This window comes from Dicentrarchus labrax, unplaced genomic scaffold (assembly GCF_905237075.1).
Source record: "Dicentrarchus labrax unplaced genomic scaffold, dlabrax2021, whole genome shotgun sequence".
Classification (NCBI taxonomy): Eukaryota; Metazoa; Chordata; class Actinopteri; family Moronidae; genus Dicentrarchus; species Dicentrarchus labrax.
In genome coordinates this window covers 2,571,486-2,589,284 of record NW_026136716.1, presented here as the reverse complement: position 1 = coordinate 2,589,284, position 17,799 = coordinate 2,571,486, and the positions used below count along the sequence as shown (strand labels likewise).

Here is a 17,799-nt window from a genome sequence, read left to right as displayed (position 1 = left end):
AGTGACAGAAAACAAAAAAGATTACTTTTTTATTAAGGTACATTAAAATAAAATACTTTTCAATCGTGTAACAAAGTAAATAAACTGTACTTGATTTAGTATTTTATTTTTATGCTTCTATATATGTTAGTATTGCATTATTTTACTTAATTACAGGTATTTAAAGGTCCAGTGTGCAACATTTAGGATGATCTACTGGCAGAAATGGAATATAATATTCATAGGTATGTTTTTATTAGTGTATAATCACCTGAAAATAAGAATAGTTATGTTTTTGTCACCTTAGAATGAGCTTTTTAGCTACAGACGCTGCGGGTTGCTGTCTAAGGAAGGAGGACAAACCAAACACTGGCTCTAGATAGGGGCCTTTTGTGGACGCTCCTACACATTTGGAAGGCGAGGGGTATTCAGTTAGTTGTGATCTGAACACCTGAAGTCACACATTTTTCTGCAGATTTTATATCATACATAATATTAAATATGTCTATTTTAAAGTACAGGCTCAGTCAAAAACCTTCACAACTATTCTGTTTTGCGTAACCCACTGTTTACAATTGCATTAAATCAGCATCCTCTTCCTGAGTGTGAAGACATTTCAAACTTAATTTACTCGATAAACAGGCACAACACCATCACCTGAGAACGTCACTCACAATTTCCACACAGGTTTATTCATTGAAATGCAGCATTTCATAATGTTGCTCACACAAGGAGGAAAAAAAACATATGACAACCTGTAATCTTACTGCATTTGTTATGGCACTGTTAGTACATTTGAATGTCAATCGATTCTCCACTTTAGACTGAAACTGCAGCGCATTCACTGTTGAATAAAAAGCAACAGTGCATTGATAAACATTTATGGCTGAATCCTGTTTATTTATTCGTACATCAATTTTTTTTGCTTATTATTCGCACAAATCTTATATCAGTGTAGGGTTTGCACGTTTGCTGAATGTATTTGTAAATGTAATTATTCTTTTGTGAAAGCATTCACATCACACATTATCGTTGAACTAGAAAATGCACGGTTTATAAAAAATAAATATCCCTTTGTTATTGCTAAAAAATACGATTTGAAAATATCTTCCCGTGCAAGACAGTTGCAAAATTATTAAAAAGGCTATAACTCAAGTGCTATGGGTTACAGATAACATCAGTGTAAAGGAAAGGAAATTAAAAAAACACAACTTTCATACACAATAACTCATGTTTATATTGCTTTTGGAGGTTGAAATGTGTTGTTAAAGGCACCATTTACACAGATAAAAAGGTTTAACTGACAATCGACCCTTCCTAAGTCCCGCCCCTTTTTGCTCTTTCCTCCAATAACAGCTGAGCAAGCCTCGATCAGAACCTCGGTCAACTTCCTCCTTTGCTGTACTTAGATATGCTATGTGCTATAGGATCATCAAGGTTAAGAAAAAAACACATTTGGAGAATGGTTAAAAGATAAAAGTGACATATATTAATAGTCACATCTTAAGCAGAAAGTTGACCGAGGTTTCGAAAGGGACGGGACTTAGGAAAGGTCAAGTACTTATTTTTTAACTCCAGCGCTGACAAATACTGTATATAAAGTTAAATGTGATATTTAAAGCCAAAGGAAATATAGTTTTCATTATTAACACTGCTTTTTAGGTGCTTGGTTAAACGGAAGTCCATCACTCGCTCCACAGACATCATTTCTACATGTGATTACAGTGGTATATCCCTCTCGGAGATCAGTTTAGTTTCTCTAGTCTGGACATATGGACATGTTTTATTTGATTGAAGAATTATATAAGTGGAACATGTGTTTCTACAATTAGCCCCAATTTGTGCCTCTCGTGTATTAACATTGTATTCCAGTCACAGTCAAACCATATATTTCTATTTCATGTCAAAATGGCTGCTGTGAAAAAGGTCTACTATCCAGAGCAACCAGGAAATAGAATCAAATCATTTCACCTCCATTATGTTTGAAATCTCAGGGACAGACATCTGATCAATAAAAACTGGGTTTTACTAGCAAGCATGTTAATTTCAATATTTATATCAACATTATAGCGACCGCTAGCAGACGAGTCACACACAGCATTTAAGTTCACAGACAACAAAGCTTTTGGAAGCACAGTCAGCTTTTAAGGCCTGACTGTTACTGTATGTCACCTGAGCTTAACTTAGGTTCAACATGTGGAATAATCCTGAATAGCACCGTATGGGAGCGGCTAACAAACGTAAACTAATTATTCATAAGAAAAAGATCTATTTACAAAGCACCACATACAGTGCACAGATAGAAAAGTGTGTGTGGACAAAAGCATGGCTTCGTCCATTGTTGTGTGTTTTGTGTCTATCTCTTGGAGTGGCTGATGTAGCTGTTCTCGATGCACAGCACGACGTAGGAGCTGGAGCAGCTGCTGGAGCTCTGCTGGAGCAGATTGCCGCTCTGCAGTGACGACGCCATGCCGGTCAGTGCCCGCTCGCCCACTCGCCACGTCTCGCAGAAGCTGTCCACCTGCCGCTGCCCGCCGCTGGTTGACCCGTGCCATACCATCTTCTCCGGCCTGGGATGAAACAGAAGAAGGGGTAGCAGGGACAGATGACGCTTATGTTTGTGGGGGGGTTTCTCCACTTTTCAGAATATTCAGAAATGTTTATTTATGTATAGTTGATGGGTTTTGGCTCACCATGTGTTGTCACTGAAAACGTCTTTGCCATCAAAGGAGTAGATCGGCACGTTGTCCTTTATTCTGCCCTCGTTGAAGATGCCGTCCCAGCTGTCAGACAGAACCTCGTCCTGACATGGATGAGACGACACAATTACTACAAGAATATAAGCATAAAGTTTGTGTGTTTTTCCTGTTTATTTATATTAGCTACCTTTAAGTGCCCAGATTTGTCCTGTTAATTATTAAATTAATAAACAATCCATTTACCATTTATTCATAATTAGTTTTTGTTCTTGCTTCTTTGTTGTGGTTTTATCAGGGTTTATGTGATTTAACTATTCACACTATTTCAAGGCCGGATGTAGTTTCTACACAGATTATGTACAATAAATTGACCTCTGTTCTTGTCTACATCTCCTTTGGTGCTTTTACATTTTATATGTCAAATATATATATCTTGTCAAACACTGCGGCAAATAAATATTCATTAAAAATGTTGAGGATAACACAAAAAAGGTAGAAAGATACCGTAACTCTTCAGCTCATCTTAGTAGGCAGATTTTGCTGCCGTTGGACAGAGCCAGGCTGGCTGTTTTCACTTGTTTCCAGTCTTTGTGCTAATCTAAGCTATCTGGCTGCTAGTTGCAGCCTCATATTTACCGTACAGACTTTGGAGACGTCAAACTATTTCCTTTAAATGGTTGAAAAACGTCTGTTGGCTACCTTCAGGTTGACTATTGGCACACGGTCCCTGTCAGCCTTGCGAACTATGCTGTGGAGATCCTGGAGTTTGGCGGACAGGAATGCCCGGAAAGTTCCCTTCATCCCGATGGCCTGAGCCTGAGTGAAGCACTTGTAGTCTGCACCGCGGACGCCCTGCATGGAGCCGGTCTGAGGGCTGTTCAGGGCGATCAGGTGGAGCTGCGGAAACATGCCCAGCAGTAATATTTAATTTAAGAATAAGACTCAGAGCGGAGATGTGAGTTTGATGGTTTAAAGTTTGCCTCTCGTACCGCTGGACCTGTAGAATGATGGTGGACTGGAGACTCGGGCAAAGGAGGAGGTGGTCTTCGCTGAGGAGTGACTGCGTAGCGAGTGTCTGGGTACGTGGGGCGTTCCTGGGCTGTATGGACAGAATACCTACCGTCCGGTTGATTCAACCGGTCTGTGTAACTTGGATACCTTGGATCTGTGGGTGCTGGGTACCGCGGATCTGGCTGATGCCGGGAGTCAGGTTGGTATCTGGGATCCGGCTGGGTTGGGTATCTGGGATCCGGCTGGGTTGGGTATCTGGGATCAGTGTGGGTTGGGTATCTGGGATCAGTGTGGGTTGGGTATCTGGGATCAGTGTGGGTTGGGTATCTGGGATCAGTGTGGGTTGGGTATCTGGGATCAGTGTGGGTTGGGTATCTGGGATCAGGGTTTGATGGGTAATAAGGGTCTGGGTGGTGTGGCTGCGACTGAGGCCCAGAGTCTGGGTGGACCGGACTCTCAGGTGGCCTCTGGGAGTCATGTGAGGAGGTGTCGGTGTTGGAGTGGTGGTCTGGGGAGTAGGGGACGAGTGGTGGGGGCTCCACAGCTGCAACCTCATTATCCTGAAAATAATATGTATGATTTGTATTAAAAACAGGACGCTTATATGTTCTGAAGATGAGAAAAAAGAGGAATTGCACTCACATCCACACTGGGCAGAGCAATGTAGCTCCCGAGCTGAAAAAACAAAGGCAGCAACTGCATAAATGTACAAAAACTGAGAAATCAAAGTATTTTTTGTATCTCCTGCTGATTTATGATCATAAAAAAGGTGCATGTTTTACTTGGACTTGACGAACTCCATCTCGGACCCGTAAGTAGAGATCTTTTTGGTCTATAATGTACACCAGAGAGCCCTCGGGTTGTCTTCTAGCAGTGGCTGTCATGGTATCATAAGACCTCAACACTGTTACCTACAAACACAAAAAACACATTTGGGCAAAATGTTTTATTATATATTTATATTTTATGTTATCCTAACCTAATTATCTACTATCTATGTTCTGTGTGTGTATCGTGACGGGACTACAACTTTCTTTTGTTGTGCAACCTTGTGTAAATGACCTTGTACTTTGTAATCAGTCGTCTGCTTCCTGAGATTAATAACTTAATTACAGCCACGTTGTTTATCGGGCTAAGAGTCATTGATTAAAGTCCAGTAATGCTGTATAAACACTTTAACACACAGTCTTTATAGAGCTACAGTGTGTATTTTGACCTTTAATCTTTTTAATCTTATCTAGACAGGAAGTGATATTTGTATTTCCTGATTTATTGTTAGATAATAAGGAAATAAAGTTATCTCACCCCTGAGGAGTGTCCAGGTAGTCCAGGCACTCCAGGTGGTCCAGGTGGTCCAGGAATATTGATAGCTGTCATTAAAAGGGGGGTCACATGAGCTCAAATGACTTCATTTTGAATATTTAGGTGTTTGATTATTACTTACTCTGTGTGCCCCTGTAAGCTCCAGGTAAGGATGGTCCTGGAGGTCCAGGTGGACCTGGTGGTCCAGGTTGCCCATCATAGCCTCTTCCTGGCTGACCAGGTGGCCCCTGAGGGCCTGGTGGGCCAATGATGGAGTCGCCTTTTGGGCCCTGAGTGGACAAGGACAGAAATGTATTTATATCTAGATGTTTTTGTAATATAAACTGTAAAGCTTTATGTGTGTGACAGTGTGATCTTACAGGAGGTCCATGCTCTCCTGGGGGTCCAACTCCGCTCCCTCCATAGCGGGGGTCATAATATCCTCCGCCTGGTTCTCCTTTCTCTCCTTTGAAGCCCGGATTGCCCGTTTCACCTTTCAACTCATTCTGGAGATGTAAACATCCAACAAATATAAACAGTATAAACAAAAAATCTTACTGATAGTTTAACCATTAAATTCTATCTGTTGAGTTGAGACTTACCCTTAAAGTGTAAATGTCAACCGATGACCTGAAACCTGCATCAGAAACAAAATGCTTTGCTTTGAATTTATCTACATACTGAAAATAAAAAAACATTTACTTAACTTTTAAGCTTATATATGCGCACTGACGAAGTGGTGCTACCTGGAATTTCAAGAGTCCCCGGTGGTCCAGGATCACCTTTCTCTCCTTTAAGAGCTAGAAACACGAGGAACAACACGCTCGGTTAAACACCAGCAGTCTCATCTTTAAAGAATTTTTAAAGCAATTGGTTGCTTCTTATATTAAAGTACGACATGAGAGTGGTATCGATCATCACACCTAACTATTGGTAAGAAAGCCAATAAGTTCAAAATATCAAACTTCTCTGTCAATCATCGCACATGAAATATGAAGTGAAGTTACCTGGGTATTGCCTGGAGGAATCATCATACCCCTGAAATAAAACTGAAGATTATCAATATGATCCGTAAGTAATTTCACATTGCATTTAAAACATTTATTATCCACATTCTTTGAGCTATTTTATATGTTATTACTTTTAATATACGGGCAACAGTTCTAATTCAGTAAATAGGCAGAAGATAAAATGTTTCCTGTCTTGACTCACTCTGAATCTGTCGCTGGGAACATAAGGTCCAGGAGGTCCAGGGGGGCCCGGTGGACCTGGAGGACCCTGGCAAACAACAAATATTGATTACTGTGTGTTGATGGCCTGATGATAAAAAAGCTGCACAAGTTCAGAAGGAAATGGGACAAAAACCAGTGGTACTCACCGGGAAACCGTATCCAGATCCAATGCCTGAATCTCCCTTCTCTCCTCTGGCGCCGTTCAGCCCCGGTCGACCCTACAATAAATACAGCATTCAGAATCATATTTCATTCATTACACATAAAATATTAATGCATTTAAAGCCTTAAAGCTGTGTGTATAAATTAAAACCTTTGGGGACTCTTAGTGGTAGAATGAACTACCATTTTTAATTCAATATGAATATGAAAATGTAATTTGATGATTGCAAGGAATCTACTCACCGGTCTACCTGGAAGCCCAATCTCTCCCTTGTGGCCTGAAGGACCATGTGGACCCTGAAAATAACAGTATTCAGACGGGTTTATTATAATAATGTGATGCTGTTAGCTTACTTAACATCAGCAAAACACTGTGAAAAAAAATAAGGTACGCACTGGAGGTCCCACAGGGCCGGGGGGTCCGCTCTCGCCCTGTAAAGTAATACACACGCTGTAAATGCTCACATATTACATAATTAATCACTTATTTTGTGTTATTTACAATCGACTCCTGCAGCATAAACAAGCACAAGCATGCTAGATGTTATGTTATTTGAGTTGTGATACAAAAATTGATGAATGCATCCTAATAGTTTGTTATCTAATCTTTTATAAAGGACTTTACCGGCTTTCCTGCAAGGCCACCAATGTACTGAGGTCTCCCATCAGGCCCGAGGATAAGACCAGGTTCTCCTTTCTCTCCCTGAACAAAACAACAGGTTAAAGTTTGTGTCAATGATTAAGATTTTATTGAAAGTTTCTTTAGATAACACATTGTACAGGATTGCTGCTGCATTTATTTTGTAAGACAAGATATTACAAGCAAAATGCACATAAAACATCTGATAATATCCCACCAAAAAAATGCTTCTATTTCATAAAATTGCAGCTTTAACTGACAAAAACATATTTATATGTTTTCAAGATAAACAGAAAGACGCAATTTATTCCTTTTGATCCTCCAACCTGTGGAAATCATGTAATATTTGCAAGACCATTTAGTTGAAACAGGGAAAAAGTACTTCAAGATATATCTCAAGATAACAATATATTAAATTAATTAATTTCAATAATACTAATAATACTACTAATGTAAAAAAGGCTAAAATAATTAATCAAAATGTGGATTATCTTACCTTAGGTGCATACCCTGGAGGACCTGAGTCTCCTTTGTCTCCTTTTGGTCCCATGGGCCCCTAAATAAAAACACATCACACAATAACTTCCTTCCATCATATCGATCGGACTCCAAACTGAGCTCTGTGATAACGACGGTGGTACATACCGGGAATCCTGCTCGACCCTGAACACTACTTCCTCCCTGACGAAGAGAGAAAACACATGAAGAAAAAGAACAAATATTGTGTAAACATGTTAATTTAATTTAAGTTTAGTAAGAATGATGGAGAGGCCAGTTAGGGGACCACTCACCTGCCACCCTTCGTTCCAATATGGGTCATTATACTATAGCAAGACAAAGTTAGGTCAGTTAGTGCGGAGGTGAACAAACAACTTAGCAGGCAGTGACTGTTAGTGAATCTGAGTAAGTGATTTAGTGATTAAAAGGCAGGCAGTCATGTGAGGGTTAAACTTAAATCTCACGAAGTTAACGATTTGATCTCTGACTCACGTCGCTCGTTGTGCGGTAGCTGATCTGTCCTGGAGGGCCGGGAGGTCCTGGAGGTCCAGGAGGTCCGCCATCTCGCCCTGGCAGACCCTGCCGTGACAAACAGAGTGTATTAACTATATATCTTAAGGAATAAGCTAAATATTATCCCCTGCCACTAAAATATAATTTTCATTACAGCTTAAAACATTTAAATATATTGGCATATTGCAAATAATATGCTTTATATACTTAGCACATAACTCACCGTGTCTCCTTTGTCTCCTCTGGCTCCCTTTTCACCCTAAAAAATGAACACAAGCAGTTATAAATGTCATGAAAACCAGCAATTTTAAAACTGGAATATGTCTAATTATGTCTTAATTAGGGTATTATTTGCATATGTTATACAAAATCAACTGAGCAGCAAATCCCAGAATTCATCTGGCTTCCTACCGACTGTCCGGGGAATCCGTCGAGACCTGGTATCCCAGGAGGTCCTCTTTGTCCCTCTGCTCCTTTGTCTCCATGGATGCCCGGTAAACCTGGCTTACCCTGAACATCATAACAGAACATTACTTATACTTATATAATACTTAAATAGTAAAAACATCTATAGGACTTTCAGAAAAGTATTAAATACTATTCAATGGTTTTAATTAAATTTCTTATGAAGTTTTACGCGTTGGTAGCTGGTCTTAATTATTACTATTTTTCATTATTCCAACTTTCCTATTGGTTTTTAACACGTGTCAACATCATATGTCCAAAACTGTTTTGTTTTTTCTGCAGGAAATTAAAAATTATTGTAAAGAAGAGATGTTAGTCTCGTCAGATACTCTAGTTGGTCTCCACTGAGTGCAGCAATATTACCTTCTTCCTTCAAAATAAAACGTGCTTGTTTAGAAGACTTTACCTGGTCTTGACAAGTCCTGGTCTTGGACTCAATAAAGGTGTTCTTGACTACAGCACTGATTAAATATTTGTAGTCCACGGAGAGATGTAGAGGGTGACCAGTAGCATTGATTTATGAAACTATGTTTACTTGTGTCTAACTCTTTATCTCTATCTCTATCTTTACCAAGGTTATTATAGTTAGTTTTAACAAATGAAAAATACAAAACTATAATAACTCTTTACACAATGAACATCGTTTTTGTGACTGCAAAATCTGTGGTAGCTTACACGAAATTAAATCTAAATATTCATTTTATTTTGATACAACTGGATTTATATTAAGAATATACCAACGGCAATATCTAAGAGACCTACTAATTGCTGTAATTAAAGAAGAGAAAATAAAGAGTGGGTACAACTGTGAGACAAACAACTCTATACAAACAACACAGAGCCAAACAAACTCTGGAGTACTCACAGGAAGACCTGCGATACCAGGAGGACCCTGGAAGACAGAACACAGGAAAACATGAAGCAGAAGATCGACTGTAAAGAGAGCGTCAGGGGTCTCATAGAGAGGTGATTGGGTACCTGTGGTCCAGGTGGACCTCTGAGTCCAGGCAAGCCATTGTTTCCCTCAAATCCATCCTGGTTGCCCTGTCAAAGACACAGAGACCATTTTACACACCTTGTTTTTTAGTTTTATCTGCTCTCACCTGTCCACACAAACTATGCACATGTTTAACTTCTACTTACAAAACCAACGCGGTATGGTGGCCCTGGCGGCCCAGGGGGTCCTGGTGGTCCAACTGGTCCCATGGGACCTGGAAGTCCTGCCAGCCCAGTCTGCCCAGGTGTACCTGACCTTCCGGCGTCACCCTGAGCACCCTTAGGTGTGAAGGAAAAAAATAATCAGGGTGTTTTATGTCTCTTTGCTGGACTACTGATCAAGGGCACTCCTGTTAATGCAACAGCAGCAGAGTAGGTGAAGGGAAGTGGGTGATGACGACATGCAAGAGACATGAAAGAGCTCAATGTTAAGCAGAATGAAGTGATACAGTGAGAAAAGTGAAAGTATGCAGCTGAACCTTTAAAGGGGAACTATTATCATTTCTAGCTCTATATTTCACTAGAGGAGCTTTGCATCATTCACTCTTATGAACCATCCTTATTTATCTGATACTGGCCCTTAATGCAAACCCTCAGTTCATCCACAGTCTGAAACAAGCAACAAGGACCTCTTTCTTCTGACCAGCCAACTTTGCAAAAGCCTGCTGACGGCCAGCACCAAGCCACATAGTGGCCAAACTGTGGTATTACAGCAATGGCCACCCACCACAAAATGACTCCTTTAGCAATGAGAATTTGATCCATTCAGTCCGATAACCTCTTGAAACTGTAGCAGAACTGCACAATTAAATCAGTATCCTCATTTAAGTTAGCGGAGGGCAAAACTGAAAGTTACCCACAGAAGCTCGTAGCATGGCGTGCTCTATTCATCTGGAAAATGTCTTTAATTTCATTTTTTTCCAAGGTTTATTTATTAAATCACAGTGTGAAACCATAAAAGGAAACATCTTACCCAGTAATATTTTTCTGTTAACCCAACCACACTGTTAACCCACTTTTCTGACTTAATGCACCACTAACGTTGCTTGCTATTTAGCTCTAAACACAGCTGACGTTGGCTCGCTTTTAGCTCACAGGGATTATTTTTACAAACGTCATTGTTTGACACTCTGATAGCATTGTAGGAAGTTTATGTAGCTTGAAGTGGAAAACTTAAAATTATTCAAAAGATATGTTCAGAAGGAGAAATGGAAACAGGTGAAAACTTGGGAAAGTGGAAGGAAATCACCAAAGCAGAGACCCCCCCAGAATACCTGCGACCCATTACACACCGTAGAGGATGGAGCAAAGTAAGAGAACAGCCCGGTGAAAAAGTTGGAGTCTTGCGAGTCTTGCTAGAGGAAAGCAACAAACATGGAGGAGAGAATCTATCTGGACGCTCCCGCCACAAATTTAATTTCAGTTCACGAGAAAACACTGATTCATAACATTCATGTTATTGAAGTCACAGATTTTACTTTGTAGGATAAAAGTTCAGATTTAACTCACCTTTTCTCCAGATGGTCCCGGAAGACCGAGCTCACCATTGTCACCCTGGAGGTAAAAGATATTTAAGAAAAAAAGAAAAGGACATTTATGATCAAGAAAGGAGAAATCACCAGGGGCGGATCTAGAGAAATATGCAATCCAGAGTGTGGCATGGAGACTTTAAATATGAATATTTGACAAAAAACTAAATGTGTACTGATCCGTGAGAAATATTCAGCAGGTTGTCAGTCAATTTGTGCATTTTCACCTTCACGCCTACGAGTCCTGGTTGACCCGGTGGACCGGGAGGACCGGGAGGGCCCTGAAACGGCACACAGGATACACTCAAACAATCAGTATTTAACAGCTTATCAAGATCCTGCAAACTCAGAATAATAATAATAATAATAATAATAATAATAATAATAATAACATTTCTGATATATTTGAAATATGAAATATTTAAACAGCAGTCCAAAGTTCAAAAATATTCTGTTTATTTTAATGAAACCGTTTTATCACTTTGCATTATATGATTTTGACGGTTGTTTCGAAATAGTTATTGTATGTATGTTGAAAATGAATAAAATAAAATAATCTTCTGACAATTAAAACAAAGAAATCCAATCTGACAATGGAAACTGTGTCCCACTACGTCACACTCAAACAAATTAGAGAAACTCACCGGTAGACCAGGAACTCCATCCTGTCCAGGTGGTCCAGGAGGTCCGAAAGCTACTGGACCGTTGGCTCCCATAGCCACTGAAACCCCAGGAGGGCCAGGAGGGCCTGGGGGCCCCGGAGGACCACTGGCACCCTGGGTAAGAAATTACATTGTGATTTATGAGTAATAATTTGAGTTTAACCCCTTCTAGAGTTTTAAAATGATCAACATACCCGGATTCTGTCCAAGTCTGGGAATCCTGAGCCCTCCATGTCAAAAAACGTCTGTCACAAGATAAATCAATAAAACACTGGAACAAGTCTTAAAACAATAAATGCTTAAGGAAGAAGGTGTTTGAAGTGTGGACGTACTGGGCGGTCACCGGTGCCAGGTCCAGGAGGTCCTGGTAGACCAGGGGGGCCTCTGGGTCCTGGTTCACCCTCTCCACGCTCACCCTGGAAATATTCAGAGGTTGCACATTATCACACTAAATAAATGCTTGTAAAATAAGACAACAATAGTTCAAGAAACAACATAATTGATCCAGCCACATATTCTGCTCTGTACTAAAACCTTGTCGCCTTTGGGACCAGCAGATCCTGGACTTCCTGGGAAGCCTCTTGGCCCGGGGGGACCCTGGGAACACGAGCAGAAAAACAGAATTACACTGGTCGGTTTTTAATTATGAAGAAAAGCCACTGACTAATTCTGCTTTTATAGAAACATCTCAATCTGTAATAAATATTTGTGCTTACAGCTTTCCCATCCTCTCCTGGATCACCCTGAAAGATCATAAACAACCAATAAGTGACTTTAAATCTAAAAAAGAACATATTATTGTGAAAATCAAGAGTCTCTGTACTCACAGGCTCTCCGTCAGTTCCTGGAGTTCCTGCAGGCCCATCTGACCCTGGTGGTCCCGGCAGTCCGGGTGGTCCAGACACCTGCTGCACAACAGAGCCGTCCCCAAGTCGGACCACCTCAGCTGCGGGTCCAGGAGGACCAGGGCGCCCGGGAGGCCCTTGAGCCCCACGTTCTCCTTTATTGCCGGGGTATCCGAAGCCAGAACTACCCTGGTGAGGAAGAAGTGATATTCAGCTAAATTCATAATAATAATAATAATAATAATAATACTGTGGTATGAGTCTGTGTTTAATTCAGCATATAATGTAATAGACTTATCTTAGTGAGAAATAATAATTTATAAAACAGTTCACCTTTAGTTCCCACATTTTTCTCCCACTTACATCGGAGGCTAAAGCACTCGCATCTCAGGTGGAAGGGACTAAGATGTAACTGTTGTACTATTATACATGATATCATTAGGTTAATATGACTCATGCATTACTGGAAAATGTTACTGTTGTAGCTGGTTGAGGTGGAGCTCATTTAAAACTATTAATCGATTGATTGTTGTGGCTTGTAAGAATTCTGAAAATAGGTAGAAATTCTGTCACAACTACCCAAAGTGACACCTTCACAATCCTTGTTTTATCCAAACCTCAAAACTACTGAAAATAAATTAGAATAATTTAATCATTTTCATATCTGTCAAGCTATATTATTATCCAACAGACATTATTCTCACCAAATAGAAATAAGAACAAACTCTCCTCAGTGTGAACACACAGGTAACATACCTTTGCACCTTTTTCTCCCTAAAAGAAAAGAAAAAAAAGACAAATATGAAGTATTTTACGCAGCTGATTACACAGTGAGTCCCACACACAGACACACAGACTGATCTTCTACCTTCTGTCCTCCACCCTGAGAGGAGACACTGGAGCCAGAGCTGAAGCCAGACTCTCCCTTTGGCCCTGCAGGGCCCAGATCCCCCTTTGAGCCTTTCTCCCCTCTGTCGCCTTTAGCACCGCTGGGACCTGAAATAAGTGAGCACGCCAGGATCGGGCTTGAGTTTAGAGCAGCTTATTATCATGCAATGGAAAATATGAAACTTTATTAGTAATTAGTAATAATTATTATATTCATTATATTTCATCATTTGTACTGTGCATAAATCCACCCACATCATCGCTACCACCACCAAAATGCAGAAGTGCCCATTTATGAACATGAATAAAGCGTCAAAAGGAAAAGTAAACAAAGTCTGTAATGAAGGAAACTGATGAAGTGAAAGAGCAGATCGTATATGTGCATCCAAACTCTGGCTGAACTGACAGATTAAGGTTTTTCCAGTCTTAAACCATCTAGTGGACACATTTAGGTTAATGGAAGCAGTGTAGTGATTGGTTCTGCAGGGGGCACTATTGCTTAATTAATAACTCCCCCTTTCCTCTCTTGTATACTTACATTGACTTTGTCTATGAACAGTCAAGTTCAATTGCACATCTAAACGTTCTCCTTTGTTTTGTGTTACATATGCGTGTTTTTTTAAAATGTAATTAAGAACAAAACTAACCAACTAGTCTAACTATCTAATCACACAATAAGCTCCCTGTGTGGACTGTAAAGGGTAACCAGAGGGCTGTTTCACAAATCACAAAATCACGATTAAACCGGGATTTTCCAGGCTGAGTTTAGCTGTGACTTGGTTTCATGAAAGCAGCGGCACTATAAATTACTATGGAGATTTATTCTGTGCAGCTCCAGACCAGGATAAAAGGCAGACTTTATTAATCCTGGTGTTTTATCTGTCAGCAGTCACTGCAATCAGAAACCGATGTGTGTTTTTTTTTATTTCATGTGATCATTATTATTTGTATAATCATTTGTGTGATATTGTTATTTTTATGTTGTGTTTATCAAGAACATATATAAAGGAATATAGTATTAAAACTGCGGGGAATGAATCATTTGTCATGTCAACTTACTTTAAAAGCTTTTCATGACTTCAAATTAATCAATTTAACACACTCCAAACTTTGTTCTAATTTAAGTAACATTTGAACCTCCACTCCTCACTTTTAAGGCAATTGTACAACTGTTCATTTGTGCAAAGGACAAGTAGCTCCTTGAATGGTTTAATTATGACAGATTCAATTTAGGGCCTAACCTGTAACCTGCAGTCTATTGCACTGGTAACCAACTTTTTTCCTTAAGGGACCCCTTTTCTCTCATTGTGTAAACGGACTAAGGGACATCTATTATACAATTATCTGTCTGTATCATGCATTCTTTCTATTTTTAACAATCATACATACTTACTAGGTGTCTTTTCCGACAAATGTTGTGTTGTGTTTTTTTTGTTGTCATTCTATTAGCTCTTTGGTTCTTTTAAATAAAGCTTTGGCGACCCCTAGTGGGGGTCAGGTTGGGAACACTGGTCTATTGTGTGCTATGGAATCATTCAGAGGGAAAAACAGACATGTTAGGAGAATAGAAATTATAGGCCTACAGACATGATATAACATTTTAGAAAACCTCTCGCAAACATACTCTTTGTCCCACATTTGGTTTGTTAGGATCTGGTCACCTTGATAGGCGCACTGAATGACGTTGCAGCCTCATACTGAATAATTTGGATCAAGCACAGACTTTAAAGGAGACATCCACCAACCTCCACCAACATGCTCACAGCCCAACATAATGAGACTCTACAGCAGCTGGAGGCACAAAGGCTCATTCTATACTGAGATAGGATGGCCACATGTTGATTAGGGCATAACCCTAATCTTAATCTGCACTTCTTCAAGGCGTGACCCATCCGTTTGCCACCAGCGACCCACCTCTTGCGCCTGGTGATCCAGTCCGGCTGTGGTCCACCAACGGCTTGTGAAACCTGACATCTAAAGTCAACACAGGTTGAACACAACTTTACCGGCAGCATGAGGCCTGCAAGTGTCGGCTTGCAGAGCGGGGAATGTGGTGCCTCGTTAATGTGTATGTGTGTGTGTGTGTGTGTAAATTTTGAAGAAATGTGCCCTACTTTCAGAGCCAGATAATCTGTTTATGAGTCTTTACAGGAGATTTTAAAGCCAAAAGTGGTTTTCCTTTCTCCTTTAGTAGCAACAGTATATAACCAAAGATTCTCTCCTTCTTTAACTATCCACTTGGGGGAGCTAAAGAGTTTCAAATCACACTAACATGCTGAAACCCTGCAGCAAAACTCCCCACACTTTCAGGTCCAGACAAGGGCCCTTATGCACATACTTCCAGATAAAAACACAGTGATTCTACAAGACCTTTCTTTGGCAGTGGCTGCAGTATGATTAAAAACTTCCATTACAGGTTGGTTCTGTAGTGTGTTTACTGTGTTGAGTGTCTTTGGCAGCCAGATTTGCAGTCGTAAGTGATTCCACTGAGCTTTTACCTGTTTCTTTGAGCCAGGTTCCTTGTGAGGATATCACAGGGGGTTCAGGTACTGGTCGTAAGGAAGAAGGCGTGGTCTGGGAAGAAGAAAACAATAGACATCATCCACTGCCACGTCCAGAATAAATACCCACACTTCAATGCCCCATATCAGATGCTTTCACTGTTTTAGTTCTTATTTCAGAATCAGAATAGATTTTACTGCCACGTAAGTTTTCACATACAAGGAATTTGCCTTGGTGTATTGCTGCATAAAAATAAACATAGTTTGAGAAGAATATGAATAAAGATTAAATAAAGACAATAAAAAGACAATGTACAATATGACTGTGATTTAGATGGAGAGCTGTACAGTTTGATTGATGTCGACAGTATGAAGAATGAAACAATATTTTTGCACAGAAGCTACTAATAGTTCAATATTCAACATATTTATTCACCATCCATCGGTTTTATGATTACAAGGAAGCAGAGACTCTGAGACTTTATCCAGAAACCCACCACTGGCCTTTACACTTGAGTTGAATTTCATGTATCTGAACATCAAATTCTGCAGCTAACTGACAATTTGCAAGCATGGACTTTACACAGTTTGAATACCTTTATGTTATTGCATCAGGCAGAGAGTGCTGGGCATGTCTGCAGCTTGACCCTTTTCCAGCAGCACCCCCTACTCCCCATCACCCTGCTGCAAAGATTCATACTGAGCACAAATAAAAAGACAAACTGACCTTCACAGTGTGCCCCGTCTGTCTCCTGTCGCCTTCGCCGCTGCCAAAGTCACCAGAGGACTGCGAGACAGAGAGACGTTACACAAAAGCATTCTTTAACGTAAAAATATAACAAAAAATACTCACAGCGTCAGAGTCGTCGTCATCGTCACACAGACGCTCAGCTGCCCGAGGGTTTCCCACCACTTTCAGCTCTGCAATCTCACCCTAAAAACACACAAACACACACATACTAACTCACCGTGATGACAAGACTCATTGTTTGCAATCATTTTTTATAGTAGCCCCCTGTGGAATCTCCAAATAGGTGGAAAACATGAGAGAAATGTCACTCTGTCTTCAAATCATCTTCTTAAATCCTCTACAAGGGGCTGTATTCTGGCTGTTTGGAGTTGAGATGGACTTTATGACGCTTGGCAAGTAAGAATATTCTCATTAGAGACCCATTTGTGCACTGAAAAGTATTTTTTTGGATGATTTTGGCAGAAAAAGACCAGAGATGCAGTTAAGAATAGAAGATAATCTGGACAAATGTGGAGCAAATATTTAGCTTTTACATAAATAATATCCACTTCTTCTCCACCTCAAAAACCACGCAGCAGTTGACCACATGTGAGAGTTAACATGTGGTCAACTGCTGCTGGTGCGTGCTAAAGGTCAGAGGTCAATGGTGAGAGGGGTCAAGTAATAGATTTACAAGGATGAAGAGGGTTAGGTCTGCCCTTCCTGTTGCCTGCGACCCAAACCTGCCGTGAGGAGGGTGCCACAGGGAGATATTAAAAATGGATCTGAACCAAAGGAAGAGGTCAGACTTCCACATTCAAATTACACTCACACACCTGCTCTTTTAGCACACAGTGTATTATTCTGACTTTTCCTGGGTCCCGCGGGTGACATTTGGAGGAGGATTCATTGCTGTTTTTCATTTATTTCTGTCAGAAATGTGATGAGCAAACATCTCTTCAGCACTCGAGCATTTCCTCTGCTGGTACCCTGGAGTTTATGGTTAGAAAATTAACCTCTCTTCCAAATGTTAAAGCATAAAGTAAAAGTGTGAAACTCCCTTTTTTGGTATGTCGGAAATACAAATGATTTAGCCTGTAAAAGTGATAATTTCGTTCAGAAAATGCATATTAAATCACACAGGAGA

General features: G+C 40.2%; 1 protein-coding gene across 6 annotated transcripts in view; it reads right to left on the bottom strand.

Annotated features, from left to right (window-relative positions):
• Positions 1-649: 649 nt before the first annotated feature.
• The window catches only part of LOC127378661 (collagen alpha-1(XVIII) chain), a 43,185-nt gene continuing 26,035 nt past the window's right edge, over positions 650-17,799 (bottom strand). For 3 of the 6 annotated variants that reach the window (XM_051427768.1, XM_051427762.1, XM_051427767.1), the window contains exons 3-43: positions 16,776-16,856; positions 16,650-16,709; positions 15,920-15,995; positions 15,336-15,395; positions 13,402-13,529; positions 13,290-13,307; positions 12,516-12,722; positions 12,405-12,431; positions 12,223-12,285; positions 12,021-12,104; positions 11,883-11,933; positions 11,671-11,802; positions 11,254-11,307; positions 11,007-11,051; positions 10,790-10,852; positions 9,645-9,776; positions 9,480-9,545; positions 9,367-9,393; positions 8,448-8,546; positions 8,260-8,295; positions 8,016-8,102; positions 7,817-7,849; positions 7,671-7,706; positions 7,522-7,581; positions 7,011-7,088; positions 6,782-6,817; positions 6,629-6,682; positions 6,370-6,441; positions 6,204-6,269; positions 5,999-6,029; positions 5,738-5,791; positions 5,594-5,628; positions 5,372-5,497; positions 5,134-5,281; positions 4,995-5,059; positions 4,472-4,600; positions 4,332-4,364; positions 3,668-4,249; positions 3,378-3,575; positions 2,673-2,782; positions 650-2,549 (exon numbers count right to left, since the gene is read on the bottom strand). In XM_051427768.1, the coding sequence (XP_051283728.1) occupies positions 2,336-2,549; positions 2,673-2,782; positions 3,378-3,575; positions 3,668-4,249; positions 4,332-4,364; positions 4,472-4,600; positions 4,995-5,059; positions 5,134-5,281; positions 5,372-5,497; positions 5,594-5,628; positions 5,738-5,791; positions 5,999-6,029; positions 6,204-6,269; positions 6,370-6,441; positions 6,629-6,682; positions 6,782-6,817; positions 7,011-7,088; positions 7,522-7,581; positions 7,671-7,706; positions 7,817-7,849; positions 8,016-8,102; positions 8,260-8,295; positions 8,448-8,546; positions 9,367-9,393; positions 9,480-9,545; positions 9,645-9,776; positions 10,790-10,852; positions 11,007-11,051; positions 11,254-11,307; positions 11,671-11,802; positions 11,883-11,933; positions 12,021-12,104; positions 12,223-12,285; positions 12,405-12,431; positions 12,516-12,722; positions 13,290-13,307; positions 13,402-13,529; positions 15,336-15,395; positions 15,920-15,995; positions 16,650-16,709; positions 16,776-16,856 (3,756 nt within the window). In that variant the 3' untranslated portion in view covers positions 650-2,335. The remainder of the gene's footprint in view (positions 2,550-2,672; positions 2,783-3,377; positions 3,576-3,667; positions 4,250-4,331; positions 4,365-4,471; positions 4,601-4,994; positions 5,060-5,133; positions 5,282-5,371; positions 5,498-5,593; positions 5,629-5,737; positions 5,792-5,998; positions 6,030-6,203; positions 6,270-6,369; positions 6,442-6,628; positions 6,683-6,781; positions 6,818-7,010; positions 7,089-7,521; positions 7,582-7,670; positions 7,707-7,816; positions 7,850-8,015; positions 8,103-8,259; positions 8,296-8,447; positions 8,547-9,366; positions 9,394-9,479; positions 9,546-9,644; positions 9,777-10,789; positions 10,853-11,006; positions 11,052-11,253; positions 11,308-11,670; positions 11,803-11,882; positions 11,934-12,020; positions 12,105-12,222; positions 12,286-12,404; positions 12,432-12,515; positions 12,723-13,289; positions 13,308-13,401; positions 13,530-15,335; positions 15,396-15,919; positions 15,996-16,649; positions 16,710-16,775; positions 16,857-17,799) is intronic. The other 3 variants (XM_051427763.1, XM_051427766.1, XM_051427765.1) reach the window with 3 other exon arrangements.